At 38.7% G+C, this 23,743-nt stretch overlaps 1 protein-coding gene across 4 annotated transcripts in view; it reads left to right on the top strand.

Annotated features, from left to right (window-relative positions):
• LOC129764786 (uncharacterized) overlaps positions 1-23,743 on the top strand; it is a 1,146,248-nt gene that overhangs the window by 1,085,342 nt on the left and 37,163 nt on the right. For all 4 annotated transcript variants that reach the window (XM_055764269.1, XM_055764265.1, XM_055764267.1 and 1 more), the window contains 2 exons: positions 9,759-9,836; positions 14,844-15,032. In XM_055764269.1, coding sequence (XP_055620244.1) covers positions 9,759-9,836; positions 14,844-15,032 — 267 coding nt within the window. The remainder of the gene's footprint in view (positions 1-9,758; positions 9,837-14,843; positions 15,033-23,743) is intronic.

Below are 23,743 nucleotides of genomic sequence, written 5' to 3'. Positions count from 1 at the left end.
GTCTACGCTGATTCACGTCAGCGTCTAGGTGTAGCTATCCGGGTTGTCGAAGAAATAAGCAGGGACATCTGTATGGAGTTCGGCCTCGACAAGTGTCGCTGTGTCCACCTGCTGAAAGGACAACTTACCGAATCCGGAGGCTACGAGGTCTATGACGGCGAGTTTATAAGAGACATGGTTCGTGGCGAATCCTATAAATATCTTGGATTCCGACAGCTCACCGGGATTCGCCACTCCGACATCAAGACGGAGCTGCGAGACAAGTTCTTGAGTCGAGTGAACTGTGTCCTGAGGACTTTCCTCAACGCGGGGAACAAGGTACGCGCGATCAACACATTCGCGGTTCCCCTGCTGACCTTCAGTTTTGGTGTAGTCAAATGGAGCAAAACTGACCTAGAGGACCTTGAGAGGAGGATGAGGAAAGCATTCAAAGAGGCCGGAATGCACCATCCTCAATCGGCACTGGAGAGAGTTTCACTACCACGCAAAGAAGGGGGACTTGGAATCGTCGACATTTCTGCACTGTGTGTTGCCCAGGTACGACAACTGCGCGAGTACTTCGCAGAACGCGCCAACCAAAACGCGCTATACCGGGCTGTCTGCGCCGCCGACAGAGGATACAGCGCTCTGCACTTGGCGCAAGCGGAGTACCAACTCAACTGCAATCTGCAGACAGTGGAGGAGAAGATTGCAGCTTGGAAGCAGAAGGCAGTGCATGGTGCCCACCCCCATCAACTGGACCGGCCACACGTCGACAAGGCCGCATCTAATCTGTGGCTAACGCGTGGTGAACTCTCTTCAGTAGTAGAAGCCGACATGATAGCCATCCAGGACAGGATAATGCCGACGAGAAACTGCAGGCGGTACGTCTGGCATCAAGACGTTGATGACATTTGCCGGATGTGCCATCAACCAGGTGAAAACATAGAGCACATTATGGGAGGCTGTCCCGTTTTGGCCAACGCAGCCTACACCGAGCGCCACAACAACGTGGCCCGTATTGTTCATCGACAACTAGTGCTCCAATGTGCTCTACTGGAAGACAACGTACCAAACTACCGGAACCTGCCTGCACCTGTCCTGGAAAATGACCGTTTCAAGCTGTACTGGGATCGCACTGTTCTGACCGACCTCTCGATCCACCACAACCGCCCAGATATAATGGTTTACGACAAGAGCGACCGCAAAGTCACCATCATCGATGTCGCTATTCCACTGAACCAGAATCTGGAGGAGACCCACGGTCGCAAAATCTGCAAGTACCGACCATTGGCCGTGGAGCTCAAGGAACTGTGGGGGCTAAGGGAGGTCCCAAGAATTGTTCCAGTCGTTCTCTCTGGAACTGGAATTATCCCGAAGACACTTCTGGAAGCGCTAAAGGTGTTGAACATCGAGAAGGAATTAGCCGGCATCCAAAAGTCGGTCATCCTTAGCACCTGCGCGATTGTCCGACAATTCCTCGGTCAGGACTAAAACAGCACGAGCATGCAGATACGTGCATTCCGCAGAGCCTAGTCCCCCTTTGGCATTCAGAAGCCCGGGGGCAGGTGAAAATTCTGGATAGGTTCGCCTAGTTAAGAAGTGAGATAAGTCTGCCAAAAAAAAAACCTGTGTCAAATCAGATATTCGAATGTTTCAAAACATATAAAAAAATGTTTTTTTCATGAATTACAATAGTTCTATAGTATATTTTTACGGATTCACATGTTTTAAAGGATTATAAAATCCACCCTCTATTGGTGTCAATGCGCCCCTCATTTGAGCTAACTTTCAATCAATCATCAGATGATTATTTGGCACGTATTCTGACCTTTTCTGGATTAAATCACTTACAAATATTGTAAACATCATGCTTGCACACCATTTGTATCAGATTTACATAACTAAACCTTGTAATTGTCCGATTCATTAATGTTGTTTTGTCCCCATGATTGCTATGGCAACCGCTTGGCGCGCTGCATTTTGTTTATTGTGTTCATCGCGCATAGCAGAAATATAGTTTCCCTGTGTTGAGGTGAACACTTTTAAAATGCCCAAGAGAAGGCAATATTCTGAAGAAAGCTTAAATTATGAATGGATCAATATGAAGCCAGTAAACTCAAATAATGATATATGCAACATCTACTTGAAAATTCAAATTTTTCACTTAAAAATAGTGATTTCTAAAACCGGACAAACCATGATCATAATTTCTCTTTGAGGAAAATCGTTAAAAAACATAAAAATTTGAATAATTTCAACGCCTTATGGTAGTATTAGCAACTAGAGACTTGGGGCTTTTAAAAAATCCAAACTCGTTTTGATTATATGTGTTTCATGATGAAAAATCGATTCGCATTGACTAGTTGCGTGAAAACACCCCAAATCGGACAAACCAAGATAATTTACCCTACGCCTGCGTAGTTTAATCTGTGTGTATTGTGTAGTGAAATGATAGTTTCGTAATGCATCGAAATCCGGACACATAAGCGCTTACGATGATAATTTCCACTACTTTAGTAGTTTTTTAAAAATATTGATATATCATAGCATGACCGTTCCTATAGAATAAGAAGGTTTTCATGTATGTTCTGTATCACAGAATTCCACAAAATCATTTTATATTCGTTCAAAATTTGTAAATTTCTTCATTGTGTCGTGATTTGAAATCCGAACACTTTTTATTTATAATTCGAATTAAGAACACCCTTATGAAACTTCTTGAATAGACAATTTCATCGATTACTTCAATCCGTCCCGATTTAAAATTACTTCTAAATGTGCTTTTTCTTCCGGACATGGGTTTAACACGTTAAGTCCCATTTTTTTTCTTGCTGCGCTTTCCATTCAGCGCGCATCACAACGTTTGCACAATATCAGTGTCGGTCTCAGTTCCCAAAGATACTTACTGTATAGATTCAGCAATTCGACTAGAAAGTAGTCACATTTTGTAAAACATTCGAAAACAAACTATATATATTTTCATTTTATTATTTTATAACTGTCAGTCCCAGTCAGTCAGCACTTTCAAAATGTCGATTCATCCCCTCATAGTCAGAAAATACCTTACTCACATGAAAAAAATATTTTTTCCCAGATTTCCCAGATAGACGATCACATTTGATGAAAAAAATCCTTCTACGCATACGTTCGAATATCAACAATGACAGAGTTATATTTTTTATTTGTTTCGGACTCTGTTGCCTCAAACTGGCTCTACATTAAAAAGTACGCAACGTAAGACGATTATATTGAAAATCTAGTACATGAAACAGTAGTGAAACATCCAAATTAGTGGATTTAAATAACATTGTGAAAGTGAAAAACTTAAGAGTTAGTAACTTTTAACGTATTATTATTAACATTATCCCAAAAATTCATATTAAACATGATTGTTTCTATCAATCAAATTAAAACTCTCTAACCACTCTGCAATTTGTTGTTCGACACCCAACTTCTATCTTTCTTGATTTCGCTGGAATACCGATGTAAACAATTACTGGTGAAAATTCAAGGAAAATCTTCAAAAATCATGATTTTTACCCCACATTACTTATAATAGCCACTTAAATTTCACCATAACGTTGAAAGGTTGCATTTTTTCTTGAAATAAGTCATATTTGAACTATTGAGAAAATTTTAAACTGTATATAATCGAGTCCTTAATGGTATATAATCGAATCATATATAGTCGAGTCAGTATAAGATCAAGTTCGACCTGTAAAGCCATTCCATTGCAAACCGATATAGAGGTTCTTAGATTTCCTTGAAAAGTGGTATTTTTGTTCTTTATTGGAAAATATGATACCCGCACATTTTATTATTTTTTCATTAGGGTGACCATTTCCATTTAAGGATAGTCTGAAAAGTAACTATTTTCCATTTTTTTCCCAAAAATGCCTTTTTTCAAAAATTCATAACTGTTGAACTAATACACCGATTTCGATGATCGACATATCAAATTAAAGACAATGATCTATATTTGCAAAAAATTGGATTTCCCACGTTCCTGTTTTCTGATCATTAAGCTATTGGAATCAAAACACCTTTGTGATTTTTGGATATGTTATGTAAAAAAAACCTCAGCTTTGAAGAAAAAATATGAAAAAATATAGCGCTCTGGGTCCCGGGACCATGAAAACTATAAAATAATAAATGAAAACAAAATCCAATTATCTGCAAGTTTTATATTTTTTTTAAAGAAGACTAGTTATTTGCCTTTGATTTGATATATCGGTCGTCGAAATCGGTATAGTAGTTCAAAAGTTGAAAAAAGGAATTTTTTGAAAAAAAAAGGAGAAACAGTTGATTTTTCGGATCACCCCAAAATGGAAATGGTTACCCTAAAGAGAAAATAAAAAAATACCGGTCTAATGTTCTGCGGAAAAGAATGAAATTACCACTTTTTACGGAAATCTGAGATCCACTTTATTGGTTTGGCATGAAATGGCTGCATATATAAGTTAATACCTTATTATTAATAGATAGTAGTTGATAATTATAGGGTGCACCCGTGGCCGAGTGGTTAGCGTCTCACATTATCATGCCGGTTGTTCGGGTTCGATTCCCGTTCTGGTCGGAGGGATTATTGTCAACGAAGCTTCCTTCGACTTGCACTGTGGTCACGCGTATTCTGGAGCTTGCCCCTTCGGAATACATTCAAGGCGTGTTATTTGGCTGAAGAAATCTCAACTAAGTATTACTAAATGAGGCTAGTCAATGCATACGTTGAGATGGCAAAAGTTCCACAGGAACGAGAACGCCATTCAAGAAGAGAAGAAGTTGATAATTATAACGTAGGAAACTCAGCATGACGAATATCTACATAAATAACGTAAAGAACCAAGCACTCACAAAAATCTAGATGAGAGAGGAATAGTTCAGCAAGTATGGGAGTACGAGTGTAGAGCCGAAGAAGTTCACAAACCCGAACAGTTCAGTACTTCTGTCTGTATCGTACTATTGTCGAGTTTAGCGCACTTTTAATAAACGCGCAATTTAAAATGCATTTCCCCATATTTTAAATTTTAATTATTCCGACGAAAAGTAATATCCGATAATTTATATAAAGGGCGAACACGAAATTATTGCGACACATTCAACAGGGCATAACTTTTTTACCATTGGGTAAAAATCAACCAAATTTTGCACACTTTCTCATTGATGTGTATTGTCTACATGCTGTCAAACTCGAAGTCGTGTTTTTCGATTAAACGAAAATGGAGGTGAACCAACGCGAGTCGAGAGAACAAATTCTTTCCAAACACCTGGAATTTCCTGACCTGTCGCAAAATGTTGAACATTCACCATTCAACCGTCTCCAGAGTCTTCAAGCGGTTCCAGGAGCGGTTGACGTTGGACCACGGCAAAGGAGCTGGAAGAAAACCGGGACCGGAGAACAAAAAGACGGCGGGAAAGGTGCAGCGGATGATTAAAGCAAATCCCAACGTCTCAAGCCGTGATTTTATACAAAAAAAAAAAGCAAAACCAAAAAAAGAATAAAGGTGGAATTCAATTATTTCCCTGTTTTTTCAACGAAAAAAATTTGAAGAATGTCCTCGTGGACAACAGGAGAAGGGGTATATTCAATGCCCATGCATGTCCACAGAGGGGAAGGGGGATCGGCATCGGAAGGCAAAACTCAACCGTATTGCAAGAGGGGACAATACTCGAAGAGCTTTCTGAAATAGAAGTCGGATACACCGATTGCTGGGCATTCAGCAAAAAATGGACAAAACTGATACTTCGTATAGATATGATATTCTAAGATGCTTCCGACTTCAGCTTCAACAAAATTTTTGGATCAAATATATGTACAACTATGAAGTAATCAATCCAGAATATATTTTGATGTACCACGACATCCGAAAATCATGGAAGTACGTGCGAATCCAACTGAAAAAAGTGATATCCACATTCAAGGCATCTATATATATATATATATATATATATATATATATATATATATATATATATATATATATATATATATATATATATATATATATATATATAAATATATATATATATATATATATATATATATATATATCTGTCTGTCTGTCTGTATGTCTGTCTGATTCTTATGGACTCGGAAACTATTGAACCGACCGACATGAAAATTGGTATGTAGGGGTTTTTGGGGCCGCGGAAGGTTTTCGTGATAGTTTGAGACCCGTTCCCCCTCTCTAAGGGGGAGCTGCCATACAAATTAAACACAAATTTCTACATTACTCGGGAATTAATCAAGCACACGAAACCAAATTTGGCATGTGGAGGTTTTAGGGTGCAATAAATGTTTTTACGATGGCTAGACACTCCACCCCCTCTCTAAGCGGGAGCAGCCATACAAATGAAACACAAACTTCTGCATAACACAAGAACTAACCAAGCAAATGGAGCCAAATTTGAGATGTGAGGGTTTTTTGGGTACGAAAAATGTTTCTATGATGGTATGACAAACCTTCCTCCTCTGGAAAGAAGAGGGGGTCCAATAAAAATATTACACATATTTCAACCAAAAATATTCCAACCAAACATGACAATTTAAAATTTTCGGAAAACTCTGAAGGAAAATGGGAAAATTCGAAAAATTCAATTCGCATGTGTTCTACAATGACATATTGACAACCATTGTTAATCCCATTTGATGTTTGCGGTAACGAAATTGATCTTCGTTCGAAAGTGGAAATGGATTTAATGTGATAAAACGCACTCCTATATCATCTTCTATCCATAAAATTAAAAATGGATCGCCGATTGTGTTGATAAGAGCAAAACTCGAGAAAATAATTGTCCGATTTCCGGCTGTCTTCATTCTATCACATTTTCTGTATTAAACATTTATTCCATGTAACGGAAAAACATGTTATTTGCAAGTGCATGAAAAATCTTGCACGAGAATTGTGTCTGAAAATAATCTGATATTATAATGTCGAGTTTTGGTAGACGTACTGAAATTTTATAGTAAAAAATAATTTTAAAGGGTAGATTAGAAGATTAATCAATGAACAGTTCTGCGATTGGACCCATGAACGTGCGCTTAGTAAGAAAACGTGAATGTGAAAACGAAAAATAAATTTTGGGCGGGACGAAGTTTGCCGGGTCAACTAGTCTACTATAAATTATGATATTATTAGACTGTCAAAAAAGTCCTGCGGTACTTTTTTTTTAATTTTCATTTGTTTATAAAATTAGTTACAATTATCTGTTTTAAGTCAAATATGCGCCGTTTTGTTCGATGACTTGTTCCCAACGAGATGCCAACTTCATAATACCCCTGTTATAGAAGCTCGCTTCCTTATTGGCAAAAAACTCGGATAGCCAATTTTCACAGGCCTCTTTTGTGGCTAACTTCTGACTACCTAGCTCGTTCGCCATGGACAAAAACAGGTGGTAGTCACTTGGTGCAAGGTCCGGACTATACGGCGGATGCAAAAGAACCTCCCATCCGAGCTCCCGGAGCTTCTGGCGCGTCACCAAAGAAGTATGTGGCCTGGCGTTGTCCTGATGGAAGACACTGCGGCCTCTGTTTATCAAAGATGGCCTCTTCTTCATGAGTGCTACCTTCAAGCGGCCCAGTTGTTGGCAGTACAGGTCCGAATTGAGCGTTTGGCCATAGGGAAGCAGCTCATAATAGATTATTCCTTGACAATCCCACCAAACACACAGCAGAACCTTCCTGGCCGTTAATGAGGGCTTGGCCACCGTATGAGCCGCTTCAGCGGGCTTCGACCACGACCGTTTGCGCTTCACGTTGTCGTAAGTGACCCACTTTTCATCGCCAGTCACCATCCGCTTCAGAAACGGGTCGATTTTGTTGCGATTCAGCAGCGATTCACATGCGTCGATACGATCAAAGATGTTTTTTTTGCGTCAACGTGTGTGGCACCCATACATCGAGCTTTGTGAATCCAAGCTTCTTCAAATGGTTAATAACGGTTTGATGACTTATCCCCAGCTCTTGGCCGATGCTACGGCTGCTACTATGCCGGTCTTTCTCGGCTAATTCAGCGATTTTGTCGCAATTTTCGACGACAGGCCTTCCGGAGCGTGATGCATCTTCGACGGCCTCTATACCAGAACGAAAACGTTGAAACCATCGTTGTGCGGTGGAAATGGAAACTGTATCGGGTCCATAAACTGCACAAATTTTATTGGCAGCTTAGGATGCATTTTTGCCTTTGTCATAGTAGTACTGTAAAATATGTCGGATTTTCTCTTTATTTTGCTCCATATTTGCGACACTATAACTCACGAACGACTTAACCAAACAAAACACTGTCAAGGACTATATTATAGCGCGCAAAAATACCAAAAATCCAACATGCTATAGTATGACTCGATACAATGAATACAACTACGCGCTTACAACGACACCTCGCGGAAATACCGCAGGACTTTTTTGACAGCCTAATATTATTGGGTTTTGAGACGAAATTGAAACCAACACTTTTTATGTGATCCAGTATGTTTTATACATCGGTTTCATCTGACTAGAAGGTTTCTTCCATATAAATATATTTTTTTCGTCATCGTATATTGAACTTCCAACAAATCGTTCTTGATTTTACCAGCTTTGGGAAATACATAAACGAATACAGCCAAGCTGACATTCTTTCATATCGAGTTTGCATGGTGAAGCAATTATTCCGGTGAAAGTACTAGCACTCGTATCCGAATCAGTGCACAAAACGGGCAATAAATGAAAATTGAAAATTCCATTTAGTAATAAACTATAAAATCTAGCTTTACGACTATGCGTTCGCTCTGTTGTTCCTCCGTCTCCGTCTCCCTCTCCGGTGGCAAGCTGTGCGCTGGTGCAAAATAACAGCATTGTGGAAGCCAATGGCCACCCGAATGGGCGCAGACGTGGCAAATATGGGGAATGGTATTAAATTGACGTTATTACATTCTACACTGTTTGCTGTTTTTATGTTCAATAGTATCCGAATCGATGGAACAACACCATCGACGGCGGCTGGCAAAAACCTCACCGAGACATTGAGGTTGGTTGCTGCGGATTGAAACATTTTATTCATTTTTATCCACTCTCCCACCGGTGACCAAGTGAGTACTGTTTTATGGACGCAGCGAGTTATTACTTGTTATGAAATTTTATAATGTTGTTTTCATGACAGCATCATTGTAGGTGGAATCGAATAATATGGTTCTCTCGCCAGAGGCGAGTTAACTAATCAGTCGGGAATCATTTTAAATTTGAATGATTGATCTAGGATTAGTTAAATTATACACAATAAATGATGAACGTCCATATAAGTGGAATCAAGGAATTTTTCAATCATTCGTTCATCCCGTTCGGTGGCATTATTTTAACACCAATTATACAATTTCCACCGAAGAACAAAAAACCATTATTTCAGCGTCAGCCACTCCTACCACCCGAATGGGTTTGAAGAATGCTGCCGGAAATCCCAGTGTCGCACACAAAATAGGTAATGAAGAACCGCAGCAATATTTCGAAATTTTAATGAGCACGAGCACGATATTAAAAACAGGAAAAAAAACGACTGCAATATTTGCCAGAAGCTGGCATTTTTCTCCGTCGTTCTGCATTCGCATTTTCGTTGACGGTACATCTCGGCGCGGGACGCTCGACGTGTTTGTAATAATGAAATTCACCGGAAATAAATTACCTTCATATCAATCATCCCGTACCATCCACCGCATCCATCCGCCTCGCAGCGCGCAAATCGTTTTCCCCTCCATTTACTCACTTGCTCACTTCAGTTCTTTTTTTTCTGTTCTCTTCTTTCCAGGAACGACAACAGGATATGGAATGGTGACCTCGTACCGGGAACGTACTGCAACAGAAATTTTTACGACTGCGACAAACGGTAAGTTGGGCTCTCTATCCGGATCCACAACAGCGCACAGTAGCGAGCTAAAATGATTCGACAAGGGGCCAAACTCCTCCAAGGTTTGATCCCAACGAGATGACCCTTTGTTTCATAAATAATTACTCTGTTTTGGTGCCATCGGTCGAGTTCATCGCACATCACACTAAACTGTCAGCTTGCGACATGGCCGATGGTATTCCGACCATGGTTCTTCTTCCACGGGGCACAAGCAATTTATCGTTTTAAATGCCAAATCAGCAGTGGTGAACCAGCGGTATAACACTTAGATTGCTGTTCGGCTCTCGACCGTCATTGCCCCGGGAACCCGGGATCTGCCGCCCAATGTTAATCTATCAAACGGTCCAGCCTGGAGGCATTGCACAATAATGTGTCGAACTAGATTTGTCAGCAGCCACCACTAAGCGACGGGGCCACAGGAGCTTGATGCGTCATTGTAGCCTTTTGGTAGCCGCTGGCAGCTGCAGCGCTGACCGAACCCGGATGGGTCGGTTCTGTGGAGGGGTGAAGGGCGGAAAGGTCTAATCCCACTCGCACTGATAGGCTGTGGCCTCCGGGCGCGGCTGTATCGGAGTTCAGATTGTCCCCCATAAATTAACAAAATTCATCAGCCATCGGCAGGCACCGAAGCTTTGCGTGGGAACCGTTCGAAATTGGGCACAGTGTTGGAATGGAGCGATGTGACGGAAACATGGAGCTACATGGTCATTTGTATGCATCTACGGAAGATGATAGGGCAAGGAAGCGGTTAACGGAATAAGTGTTTCCTTCTACATATATTATGCTGCGATAGGCACCGTTCCGTTTCTTCAGCATGATGCCCGATGTCCAACGTGAAAGACTTCATGAGTTTGTAATCATTTGTAGGAGAGATGTCGGTAAAAATAGAAGAGGTGTTTCTAATAATATTTTTAGACTATGAAATAATTAATTAGATACGTATAATTACGCTCACTATTTATGGCAATGTACGACAATAACAAAAGTTTTTCGAAAGTGACTTCGTTGTTCCTCATGATAGTATCCTTCATGAATATATTAAGCATTTTTTTCCATGCTGTCCACTCTGAGACACCACCAGAATATAGTGTTACAATGTATAATTGGCTTCATTCGGTAAAGAGAATTGTCGTCACCGGAGTTTATTTTTGTCGTTCGGAAACGAAAAAATAGTCATTCTGAGCAGTTTAATGCCAAATCAGTCGGAAGATAGCAAATTTTGACGCGACCCTCTTTGATTTTATTGAAACTTGGTACATATGATGGAAACTAACCAAAATTGGTTAGTACACCCAAAATTGATTTTTAGCTCATGTTTTGTCATCCCGATTTATGACATTAAATGAGACATAACATAACAGAAAATGTCATGACTCACAAAAACTGGTAAGCATTTGTATAATATACATGGTACAGCAATATAAGATTAATACGAGCGAGCGAAACAAAAGACAAATAAGCTTTCCGCATACCTTGCCACACGGCCCAGACCGAGATAGATCTTGTTCTCCTTCTTGCGCTCCTTTTTTTGCTCTTAGAAAACACTTTCCAACTTCATTATATAATCAGGTGCAATATTATCACGTATTTGTTGAACAACTTCTGAAGCATCATTGGCCATGTGGATAGCGTGGTCGTGTGAAATAGCTTTGCATTCCAGCCGGCCTTGGTTCGATTCCTATTGACTTCGTATGGACTGGCACAATCCCAAATGAAATGAGAAAAGAAAACAGAAAGAGATGTCTGCACGCATACAAACAAACCATTTTTAAGCTTTTAAAATAGCTCATTTTTTGCGCATATGACTCTCTAGCACACGGGATGACATCTTTTCTGCCGAAGATGAAATGTTTTCTGCCAACGCTATCCTAACAATGCTACGAAAAAAAAACAAAAAGGCAGAACGAACTAATTATATTTGAAAAATCTTCCACAGCACAACTCTTACTTTCAAAAGCACACCGCGACGCGACAAGCAAAAAATACTCGCACTCCTACCTTGTCTACGATTCAGGTTGAAATGGACGAGCAAAATTCTCCAATTCACAATTAGCGCCAGATCTTTGCCCCCAGGAAAACAATATTTGCTAAAGCAAATAATATTTTTTTCAAATCCACGAACTTCCCCCAGCCCACGGATTGAAAAAGAGCAAAGAAAGGATTATCCGCTCTCATGAGTCAGATTGAGTCAGCTTTCTCGCGAGTTTCGGAATCCCCTCTCGAAACCTGAATCGGAATTCCGGCTAAGCCGCATGCCACGTTTTTATGAAATAAAGTCAACGCTAATAATTATTTTCACTGTGAACGAATTTTCATGATTTGCATACCAATCGAATCGGAAATTCTCTAAGATTCGTTTGATATGCTATACATTACAATTCGCTAATCTCTAAACGGTTTAAATTCATGAAAACTGGAAGAATTTCCTTTTTCCCCATAAATTTGATCTGCCGATTTGTGTGCTAACCCTACCTACTATATCAATTGTATCAATTGATAGGAAATATTTCTACGCGTATATCACAATTAATAAAATATTATTTTTCATGAGATGAACAATTGAATAACAGTAAAATGTTAAGCGCCCTACCTGCCAAGTTCTGATTGGCCCGATTTACGGTTTCCCCAACACAGACTTCAAAATCGATGTGCCTGTCGAAATCCGCGCCGCGAATATACATGCAAGTCGGGGTTTTTTTTTGTTCCCACCGAGCTGTGTTTACCTAACACGGACTTAAAATCAATGTGCCTGGAGGAATCCGCTTTGCAAATACATGTAAGTCGGGGGTATTTTTTGGTGTTGAGCTCTTTTGTACTCGCTTGTCGTTGTGCAGACCGGAATATGTTTCCCTTAAACGTAATTTTAAACTGAGAAGCCTGGGGAAAATCGTCATTTCAGATACTAGAGGTGATTGAAATTTCGCGGTTCGAAAACCACGTAAACATGAGATGTGCAATATTTTCAGAGGAAAAAGTGAAATACAATGATCGTTTGACAATTCCTCCGTTCACATATTTTGGTAGTCCTAGTATGATGCCTAGGAACGTAAAACGTAAAAGGTCGTTCATCAAATTTATTTGTAACAAAGAACATAATCTATTACAAAAATTTCGATGCATTCTAAAATAATAATCGAAGTGGTAAACAAATGGATTGCATATTATAATTGTGTTCTACGTCGAAAATATGCGGTCGTGTCCTAGATACAACCCGTTACTATTTTTTTTTTGGGGTACTTGGTCTTGAAGAAGCTGCATGAAGTTCGATTTCGTTAATAACGCGTGTGATACGCTGAAATTTTCGTGTTGGGCGAGCAAAATGTTCCAGCATAGTTCCTCTAGTTTGTTCACCAATTTGAAAACTAAATGACAATCGTACAAACCAAAATAAAGGTCATTTATACGTACATAGCTACAAAATTAAACATGTTCAGTTCATGAACGCTCAAAAAAAATTAAATAGACCATATTTTTATCGTTCCACATTTAAATAGAAAGAATTTCTTTGTGGGTGGTCTCATCGACATGTTTTAAGTACCAATGAACTGCACAAATTTGTCAGACGGAATCAATATACTTCCAACTTTTTCGAATTCACAGTTTTGAATTTTCACCAATTCCAATTTAAATAATCGGATGGCAATCATTCGAATTAATACATTTTCGATTCGATTTAAAATTGTTCGATTTATCACTTATTTTATTTTATTCAAATTTCAAATACGTCAGCACACCGTCAATCTCATAACATCCAACACGACAGCGTGGGACGCAATCTTTTTTTTTAATTTGTTGGTTTATCATTTCGGGTACTATTTGTGAATACGTCGAAATTTCATAAATAACTCTTTAGCACAAAGTTCCGGGAACCCTGAAAGGTTTAATGGCTTACATGGTTTTGTAGAATCATTTCGAGAAGCAACGATTCTTTCTTGTCTTTTTCATGAAAATTTGTTTCTCGACTCTCGGTCAAAACCGTCAACAAAGCTAGGAGCTTGTTGCATCAGAACAGAGCCGATGCGCTCGAGAGCAAATACGAATGGTACCTAAAAGTATCGAAGGTGTACTGTTCACATGTACAGGAAATGAATAAGTTGTAAGTTTCGCGCAACGAAAACAAGCAACACACACAAAGCCAAACACTGATGGCTAGAAGCGACCTATAATCATTTGCCCTCTTCTCTTTTCTCGCCTGCCTCGCCATGGCTCGGATGGTAGTGTTAATTGCAATGGCAGATGCACTTCAAGTAGAATATTCGTTGGCGTTCACAGCTCGAGGGGATACATAGAACACAAAATGAGCAAAATAAGCGACCTTCGTTGTTTCGGGCACAGAAAGATTCTGAGAATTTTTCTCAGAGGAGATGCAATACTTATACGCTAGTGTCAGCTTACTTACTGTGCAAGGGTGGAGTTTACTTCGCAAATATTCTCTTTTCGCTATCACCCTTCGTTGTTTCTATTCTTGCGGCTGCATAAGTTGCCAGTTATTGACAGCTCTGTTCGGGAAAGCACACAAATGGACAGAACAAATGTATGGGGAAATGGGAATGCTTCCAATTTTCATCAATTTAAACCATATACAGACTATGGGATTGTAGTGTACAGCATAATATCTAACAAAAAGTTTCGATTCGATTGGTATTCAAATCGTAAAAATCCGTTCGCAGCAAAAATAGTTATTAACGTTAACTGTATTTCATAAAAACGTGACCTGTTTTCTGATTTGACACCCTTAATGTAAGACGAAGTCCTATGTCAAAATATTGGATTTCGTCACAGTGGATAACATTACGTATTCTTTTTTAGGTAAACATATATAGTTATTGTATAATGTTTGTGTCACAACTAATGTTTCCAATAATCCAAACAAAAGGAATCTATTTTTACACTGTGTGCTATTTCTGGACCGAATTCAGTTCCACACCCGATCTAGCTTCCGGAAGTAGCATCTAACCAATCTTTTCCCTCTGTCTATCCCCGCAGAATCTGCCGAATACGATCGCCCAACTATCCCGGCATTTATCCACGCAATTTAACATGTAAATATTATATCAATCATCGGACGCCACCGAGTGGTCTCCACGCCATGATCGTCCTCCGCCAGCCCGATGGACACAAATTAAACATAAAGGAACAGGCGACACATCACGAGGCGAACAATAGGATTTTGAGGTAATGTATAATTTAGATGCGTAATGCTTTCGGGCTGTTTTCACACACACTCACACACAAACGAACTCCGGGGTTGGATTCCACGTATCGAAGCGAAAGGTGTGTGTCCCCAGCGTTGGCTCAAAATTTCCCACCGATCGAAAATCTCCGAAATCAGCGTCCTTTTCGTCGGTGGGCAAACCAAAATAAACCGGGATTGAGCACATATACACACGCACACACCCAACCGATTGTTTCCCAATTGAATTTGCGAATAATGCTTGATGCCCGTAAGCGGATTTTAATGCAGTGAATTCGGCAGACGGTGTGACGAATTGAGACTATTGTTGGTGTTTTTGTTTTCATTTTATACGTTTGTCGTCAATCATATGGTAGACGTTTTATTAGAAGGGACACATGACTTTTTTTTTATTTAGAGTATTCTTTTTTTTCAATCTTAATCTCAGAGAATCTCTGTGTTTTTGGCGGTTTGTGTTTCATTTTTCTTTTCTCTTTTTTCTCTCCACGACTCACAATGACCCCAATTAGCCCTGGACTAAAGATTGGCAACACGTTTTTAATTTGTGTCATTTTATGTTCTTCATGTGCGCTTTATATTCAGCTGAGTATCTTTTTGTAAGATTTATGAGCTCCCCATTTTCTATTTTATAGGACTATTATGAGCAGTTCCATGCCAAATCAGCCGGCCGCTGACTCGACCTTCTCAGATTTTTTTTTAAACCTGTTACTTATGATGGAAGCTTCCCGAAAACATAATTTTCATTATCATATGACTAATTTGAATCACTACTGATTTTTGAAAAGGGCGTAATCGAAATCATCGATCTTTCTTTCGAAAAATCTCAAACTCAAAATCTAGATGTCTGATTAAAATATGATGTTCGACAACAGTGGTGCCGTGGTAAACGCTCTTAAATGGAGATTTTTGAAATTTTTGAAAATTTATTAAATCTCAGTACCGTTAAGTCGCCATTCACCGTGCATTTAAGCAAATCTTGTGTAATTCTAGTCTTTGATGTAATAACAAAATGCTAATCGCACTTACAGATACCATAGAATGCCTTCTCCTCGCATAAAAAATCACAGAGAAATAAAACATTTAAGGATTCTGATCAAAAATAAGTTGCTTTGAACATTTTTCCGGAACATCTTATTATCGTCTATCACCGTTTTATGTCTCCATTCACCGTGCATTTAGAGTATTTATGCTAGTTCCATTAGGAAAGATAAAATCATCGAATGAATTTTATGGTTTATGGTTTATATTTAGTCGTAGAATTTATTTGTGAAAAAAATAATGTATGACCTTTATTTAAAGGAGTATCAAACTCAATTCAGTTAAAACTAATCGTGGAATATTGTTTCAATACGAAATCCATCCGAACTTTGGTGAGCCAGGAATTGCTTATGCACTCCCTGGAACCAATTCCTTAGTTGACGCTTTGTTACTGGCGGAGACTTGAGGATGTCTTTCGATGAACTTTTGATTTTTCCCCAAGGATCCAGGGTTGAAGTTGAATAGAGATTTCAATTTCAGAAGGCGCCCACATTATTCCACACAGATCCGGAGCCTTTTAATTGTAATTGGAAGACCATAACGAGCAGAATTTTCAATCCAATCCAAAATCTTCCGTTTACAAGTTCTGACCCGGGAGGATATTTGTATTGAAGCTTGTTGCAAATCGTCTGTACCGGTATTCCCGGCTCGCGGATCTCATCGATGCTCCACGTTGAACAGAATCGATTGCTTTCTCCAAATCATCTGTGAAGTAGTACTCCTTTTGGAGTTTATATTGGCTCATTGTATAATAAATTAGACAAATTGTCGTTTATGTATTGCGAAATTTCAATGCACGGTGAATGGAGAATTCTGTTTTATGAAGGATCCATTCACCGTGCATTTTTGTTTTGATGAAAAGTCAATGTAAACACAATTTTGTTCTATATTTGATACGCAACCTCAAAAAACATATAAGAAACTGCGATTGTACGGTAAAACAGGAGAAAAACCCATGCAACAAGTATTTTAAACACTAAAATCTCAAAAACGTTTTTGCCACTTTTCTTCGTAGGGACGCTGATGGAGAGTTAATTGCTTCGGATGTAGACAAACAAAAACGTCAAAACGAGGCTTTAAAAGGATTTTGATCGCAACTATGCCCCATATCAAAGCTTTTCTACTATTTTTGGTAACATAAATGCAAAAGTGGGGTATTTTCCCACTATTTCGAAAAAATATTGGAACATATTTCGAAAATGCACGGTGAATGGCGACTTAACGGTACTTGAAATTTTATCTTTACAAGAAAAGTAACACAATAAACCGATTCTCCACACAATTTTGCATGAAAAACTATAAGGCACACCGGGGCAAGTTGAAATTCGGGGTAAGTTAAAACGGAAATCATATGGTTAATGGTTTGAAAGCTATTTGTGCGATAGAACTCAAAAGACTCGTTTCAACGATTCTGTTTCCGATCCCATTGGCAACTCACTTGGGGTGCCACAGGGAAGTGTTTTAGGGCCCATTTTGTTTATTTTATACATAAATGATCTGCGACGAGTTTTACGATACTGTGACATTAATTTGTTCGCGGATGATACTGTCCTGTTCATCGCAGCTAAGGATATAAAAGAAACCGCGGAACACATAGACGAAGATTTGCATTCTCTGGCTCAGTGGCTTAAATTTAAACAATTAAAGTTAAATGTTGGCAAAACAAAATACATGCTCATTTCTGCAGCAAACTCCAGTATTGACGTAAATTTTGAAATAGATGGTGAGACATTAGAACGCGTGAAAGAAATCAAATACTTAGGAGTTGTTATTGATGACACGTTAACTTTCAAGTCTCACATCAATAATGTCATCAAAAAGATTGCCAAGAAGTACGGCGTTTTGTGTCGTTTGAAGAAAGAGTTGACAATAAACAGTAAAATTAAATTGTATAAATCATTGATTTCACCGCACATAGATTTTTGCTCGTCGATCTTCTTCCTTGCAAATAATACACACTTAACGAGATTGCAGCGTTTACAAAATAAAGTAATGCGTTTGATTTTAAGATGTAGTAGATACACTTCCTCCAGTTTGATGTTGGGCGCGCTACAGTGGCTATCTGTGAAGCAGAGAATTTATTACATGACAATGGTGTTCATCTTCAAAATTTTGAACGATATGCTGCCTCGATATTTGTGTGATCGAATTGAAAGAGGAAGTGATGTTCATAGATACAATACAAGAAACGCGAATGATGCAAGAACACCCAACTTTATGTTTAGTAGGTCGCAGAACTCGTTGTTATATAAAGGTATAAATTTCTTCAATTCGATGCCCAGAGAAATTAAACGTGCGGCAACAATGGCAGAGTTCAAGAAAATGTGTATTTCACACGTAAAATCTGTTTTGTAAACAGGTTTTATAATTTTTTTTTTCCTAAATTATTCATTTATGTTTTCAATTGATAAAAATTAATAAAATTTATTTACAGGTTAAACTACCATGTTCGTACTGATGATGATGATTTTTTTTTGTTTTGTTTATGTATATTGTAAAAAAAAAAGTAATAAGCGTTGTCTACGAGAGTTTGAGCCTCGCGCGCGTTTGGTCGGCCTGGAGTATGTTAATGGAACACTGGCAGAACACTGATATATAATGAAATTTTTATGTGGGTCTGAAGTGGAAACTGGAATGGGGATAGCTCATTCAGAATTGTCGTAAACTATCTTATCATAAGATGGTTATATCGAGTATTTGTGAATGTGGCAGATCTCTATCATGTTCTAAGTAGACACTTTTAGATATAGGGTTCGATTCCCAATCTGTCAAGGATCTTCCCGGGTTGGAAATTTTCTTGACATGCCTTAAAAAAACTTTGGGTCTGAAGTTGGGATTATCATTATGATAATGTCGATAAGGATAGGACCATTGGTTTTCTTTTAAAGTTTTTGCCTATTTATGATGTTCGATTAATAGAAATTCATGCCTGCAACAGAGTCAGTTCGCTGTTTTGTTTTATAATACTGATATCTTAATTTGGTTAAATATAAATATTATCTATTAGATAAATCGGCCAGTTCAAACAAATGTAGGGGTATGAGGTGGGTCATCATCATCATAACTTTCGCTAGGAATGATGGATTGACGCGATAAAAATATATAAAGTAAACATTATCTTTCAGCCCACCGCGCCTTTTTTTACTCTTACTTGATCCGTGAAATCTAAACAAACATTTTTGCGCAGTGACTGAATCGGTCCAAAAACACTGATTTTTTCAAAAATACCGCCAGAATCGCACGTTACATAATCAAATAGGAATACCCAAGTGTAGTGGTTTTGAAACCCAAACTGAAAAATCTTTTTCCGTATAGCTCTGAGCATTTAAACTCGCCCCATGTTTTTTTCCAACCCTGGGGTAAGTTGAAACCAGTGAAAATCGACTATTTTTAAAACATTACTGCAGATGCCGGACGTTATATGTCGATGATTGCTGTATGAATGAATGATAATAAATTCAAAAAATATGAATCATTTATATTTCGTTCCTCAGTATGTTCCACATAATTTCTGAATACACAGATATAATACAAGTAAAATTTGCTAGTTTTGCAACTAGGGATCGTTCAAATATTACATAACGCAATTTTTTACTATTTTAGACTCCTACCCTACATAACATGAAACAAATCATCATTTGCATAAAAAAGTATTATTGATATTATTGTTTCGTATAATAATTCCTAGTATGTTGTGTCCATTTTGTGTGTATTAGACTACTCCCCCACATTCCACGTGTACCAAAACCCTTTTTTCCAAATGTTTATATGTAATTCTTTCAATTTAGTGTTCATAAATCAGTTGCAGATAGTTCGAGAAGCAAAACCGTATATTAAACTCATGATTATTCCGCGTTTCAACTTACCCCGCTCTACGAGACAACGGAAAAAAATGCATACGAAAACTGAACATTTTCAAAATTGATAATTTTCGAAGCATCCAGTACCTTGTATATGCTGCAAACAGATTTCAATTTAGTGATCTAGTGATTGTTTAAGATAACTTTCAAGTTGAACTTCGAAAAAATCGTTCCAACTTGCCCCGGTGTACCTTACAAAGTTTATTGTCCTAAGACTGAACATTTTCCATATACGCTCGGTAAAAAAAAATAGAGGAACAAAGTGCGAAGTCGGAAATTTTAAGTGATATTTGACATGCTGTAACTTCGTGAAAAATCAACGCATATTGATTGAAAATAAAACAGTCAGATATTAGAATATTTTACGTACATATTTTTATTTTAGTGTGTGTAGGTGTAGTGGGCAACAATATCGGGAAGAAATGAAGAATAGATTTTTCTTTGTTTTTTCAAGAATATTCTGCACTAACACAATTTTTTGCTAACCAACTTAACACCAAATCTGATCAACCTTATCAACCAGTATTCATTTGGTTCCTATAACGTTCCTGTAGGACCTTCCAATACAAAGATATTTCAGTTTTAATGAGAAATTACCCCTTTGTCTTTGATTCAATAAAGACCCATCGCACCGCAAAACGAAATGCAGTTTTGAAAACTCCAATAAATTCTGTATAAGATAGACAATTGTGTGAATTGCAATAATGTATCATCATTTGAAAGAAAAAAAAAATAATTCAATTGAATAAATAATGTTATAGAGGTGGCTTTTGAGCAGTGGGTGTCAACTAACTAATGTGAAATTGAATTGAATAAAATGTCTTCAGAAGAATTTTGCTCATGATTCGATTACGCCCTATTCAAAAATCAGTCGTTTTTAAATTGATCATATGATAATGTCAATTGTGTTTTTGGGAAGCTTCCATCATAAGTACCATGTTAAAAAAAATCGGAGAAGGGCGGGTTGCTGATTTGGCGTGGAATTACTCTCATGTTTCTATTAAACCAAACTGGATTTTTAGATCTACTTGTTTTTTTTTTATTCTCAACTAGGTACTGTTTACGTCTTCAGTTCAAATATTACAACGAAACCTATTTTTGTGCATCATTTTTCATTATTTATTTTGTTTCTCACTACAATAAGTTGCATGATATCGCTGTCACTCACAAACTCAAATACGCTACTTCTGGCAGTCTGACAGACTGACGGGGGTGATGTGAGAGGCTACTCAAATACCGGCTGCGCCATCTCGGGTCTCGGGCTCACTACCGATCATGCAACCTTCATATTTTATTGATTCTTCGGAGCAGTTTCCCGAATCACTTCCCATTGCGTAACAGAATATGTTTGTTGTTATCGATACACGAAAACCCCACGTTTACAAACATAAGGATTCATCTCTCGAAAGCAAGTGCTTATTGATTCGGCGGAAGTATCCCTGTCGGCATCTCAAGCTACATCAAACATCACTCACGTATCTTCATTAATAGCACAGAGAGAGAGAGATAGAGCGAGTATTCGTCGAAAGCATCACGGCGGATGAGCTTAGACATCTTCGCAGACTATTCGTAAACAAATCTCCATCTCCTCCAGACATCGGAAGTGCTCGTCTCCGCCCATTCACCATTCACCCACCCACTCGGGCCAGCTAGCCGCCAATTGGTAGCATCAAATCACATGTTTACTATCGGGAAGACGATAAATCTAATTAAGCCTCTTCTCATTAACAGTGGCGAGCCCATTTCCACGTTCGGCTGTGAACAGGCGAAGACAAATATTTATTGTGAGGATCCGCGCTATCTTCCGTTTCCCGTTCGCGTTCGCTCGGCTGAAGCGAAGTTTTGGGGGGGCGATAAATTGCAACTTCTATTAACCCCCCGGCTGGTGCGCTTCGCGCATTTCAGCGAGGGTGGAATATTGATGCAGCAAAATGGGCGAAGATCACGATACCGCTTCGATTGCCTTGTTCGGCACGGTATGATCGGGATATTACGGGGAAAAGCTGCCTAAACCGAAACCTCGGCTGTTACAATGTGGTGATTTGTATTAATAAGCGGGATGAAGCTGTTTTGCAGCCGCACACCATTATTACCACATTATAAATGAGCCCTATTGAAATTGGTTGATCCCACTCCGGGGGTGGGAAACGAGGGCCTTCATAGTGATATGTAAGACAAGTGCGCCCCGGCAATCTCAGGCGGCTTTTGTTGAGCCGATAAAGGCGATAATTACATTCCAATATCTGCTGATGAAACAATTCGAAGCCGCGTAAATACTGATGAAGAGAGGAGTGGCAGAGGGTGATGTGGTTCTAAATTAATTATAATTGCGTTAATTTTAACCTAATGTTTGCACCTCTTGAATTGGGCTGCTCAGGGATCTCAAGTGAGCGTCTCGTGCTAAATATAGCAGCGACGTAATTATTAACTCTGTAACCTAGGCGAAAAATAAAAACGAATGGCACGTTCAGACATTCGCCGAAATGAAAATCACTTCGAAGCAACGCTTGCAAGTAATGCCGGAGCCTTCCAACTGTGCGGAACACATCCAAACGTTGCTGCAGTGGGTTTCAAACATTTCTGACTGTGAAAAGCAAAAGCAATGGCACTAACTGCAGATGTTTGCTTGCGACAGAACAGCAAGCAATTGCAATTTAGTAAATTAAATGACAACGAATTATCACGACTCCAAACCCGACGACCGGTGTGGTGCCTGCCTGCCACCGGGAATGCCAGCGCGCAAGGTCCCGATGACGAACACGGAATGTACTGTTTCTCGTCTCTATGTTTGCCCGCCCCGTCGAACCCTCCCTCTCCGTTGCAACCATATTCGCAACAGCACGCTTGCCCGTTAAGTAAACTTGTTTGTGATCAGTGAAGAACATGATTTGCACTAATGAGAAAGCTGGAAGCTGGGTTGTCTGGTTTTAGCTGGGCGTATTCCGGCTTCGTGCTTCAGGTATTCAGTAGCATCCGTTAATAGGATATTCGATTTGAAAATATTTATTTTGTCTACGGGTCCTAATCTCATTTCGATAGAATATTTCGTTGAAATAAGTTGTATGGACGATGTTTTTGGTTTTTTTTTGTGATAACCTCAAATAATAACATTACTCATGAGCATTTCCTTCTTTTTTTAACTTCGGATATAATTTTATAAATTCGGATATTTGTTTAGAACGAAACAAAATTTGATAAAAATACAAAACACGACATCCTTCGGTTTACTGACATTGATGTAAACTAATGTATACAAAAGAGAAATACCATTTTCGACATGTTCGAAAACAGGAATCATAGAGCAACCCCCCTTGGAAGCAGTGTTACAACACCTGTACGTGTGGTAACACTGCTTTTTTCAATTTACAGATTTTTTCAATTTTTCGTACAGATTCTGTACGGTATAGGTTACAAACTTTCGTCCTAAAGTACACATACGTACAGAATTTTTTTATTGTTAAATTTATAATCGAGCAGAGGAGAAAGAGATTCGATTTCAATCCTTCGATCTTCAAGGTTGCTGTAATGTCAAATCCTAGAAACTTTTCCAATCTAACAAGCATCAATGTAATGATGGAATCGTTTTTGGGTCTTGACGATGGAGATTTACAAGAGCTGGAGAACGAATACCTGGCCCCAGAATGGAAAAACACTATTGCAGAAAACATGTTTGATACAAATTTTGAATTCTGCTCGCATTTTTGATACTTCGATGCTTTGTTTTTGATTCTTACTATGTGTCACTCCTTGGTAACCGTCGAGCGATTTTTTTCTAATTATAACAGCAACAAACC

Source organism: Toxorhynchites rutilus, chromosome 2 (genome assembly GCF_029784135.1).
Source record: "Toxorhynchites rutilus septentrionalis strain SRP chromosome 2, ASM2978413v1, whole genome shotgun sequence".
Classification (NCBI taxonomy): Eukaryota; Metazoa; Arthropoda; class Insecta; order Diptera; family Culicidae; genus Toxorhynchites; species Toxorhynchites rutilus.
Note: the sequence above shows the minus strand (reverse complement) of the source record. Positions and strands in the feature narration are given on the sequence as shown.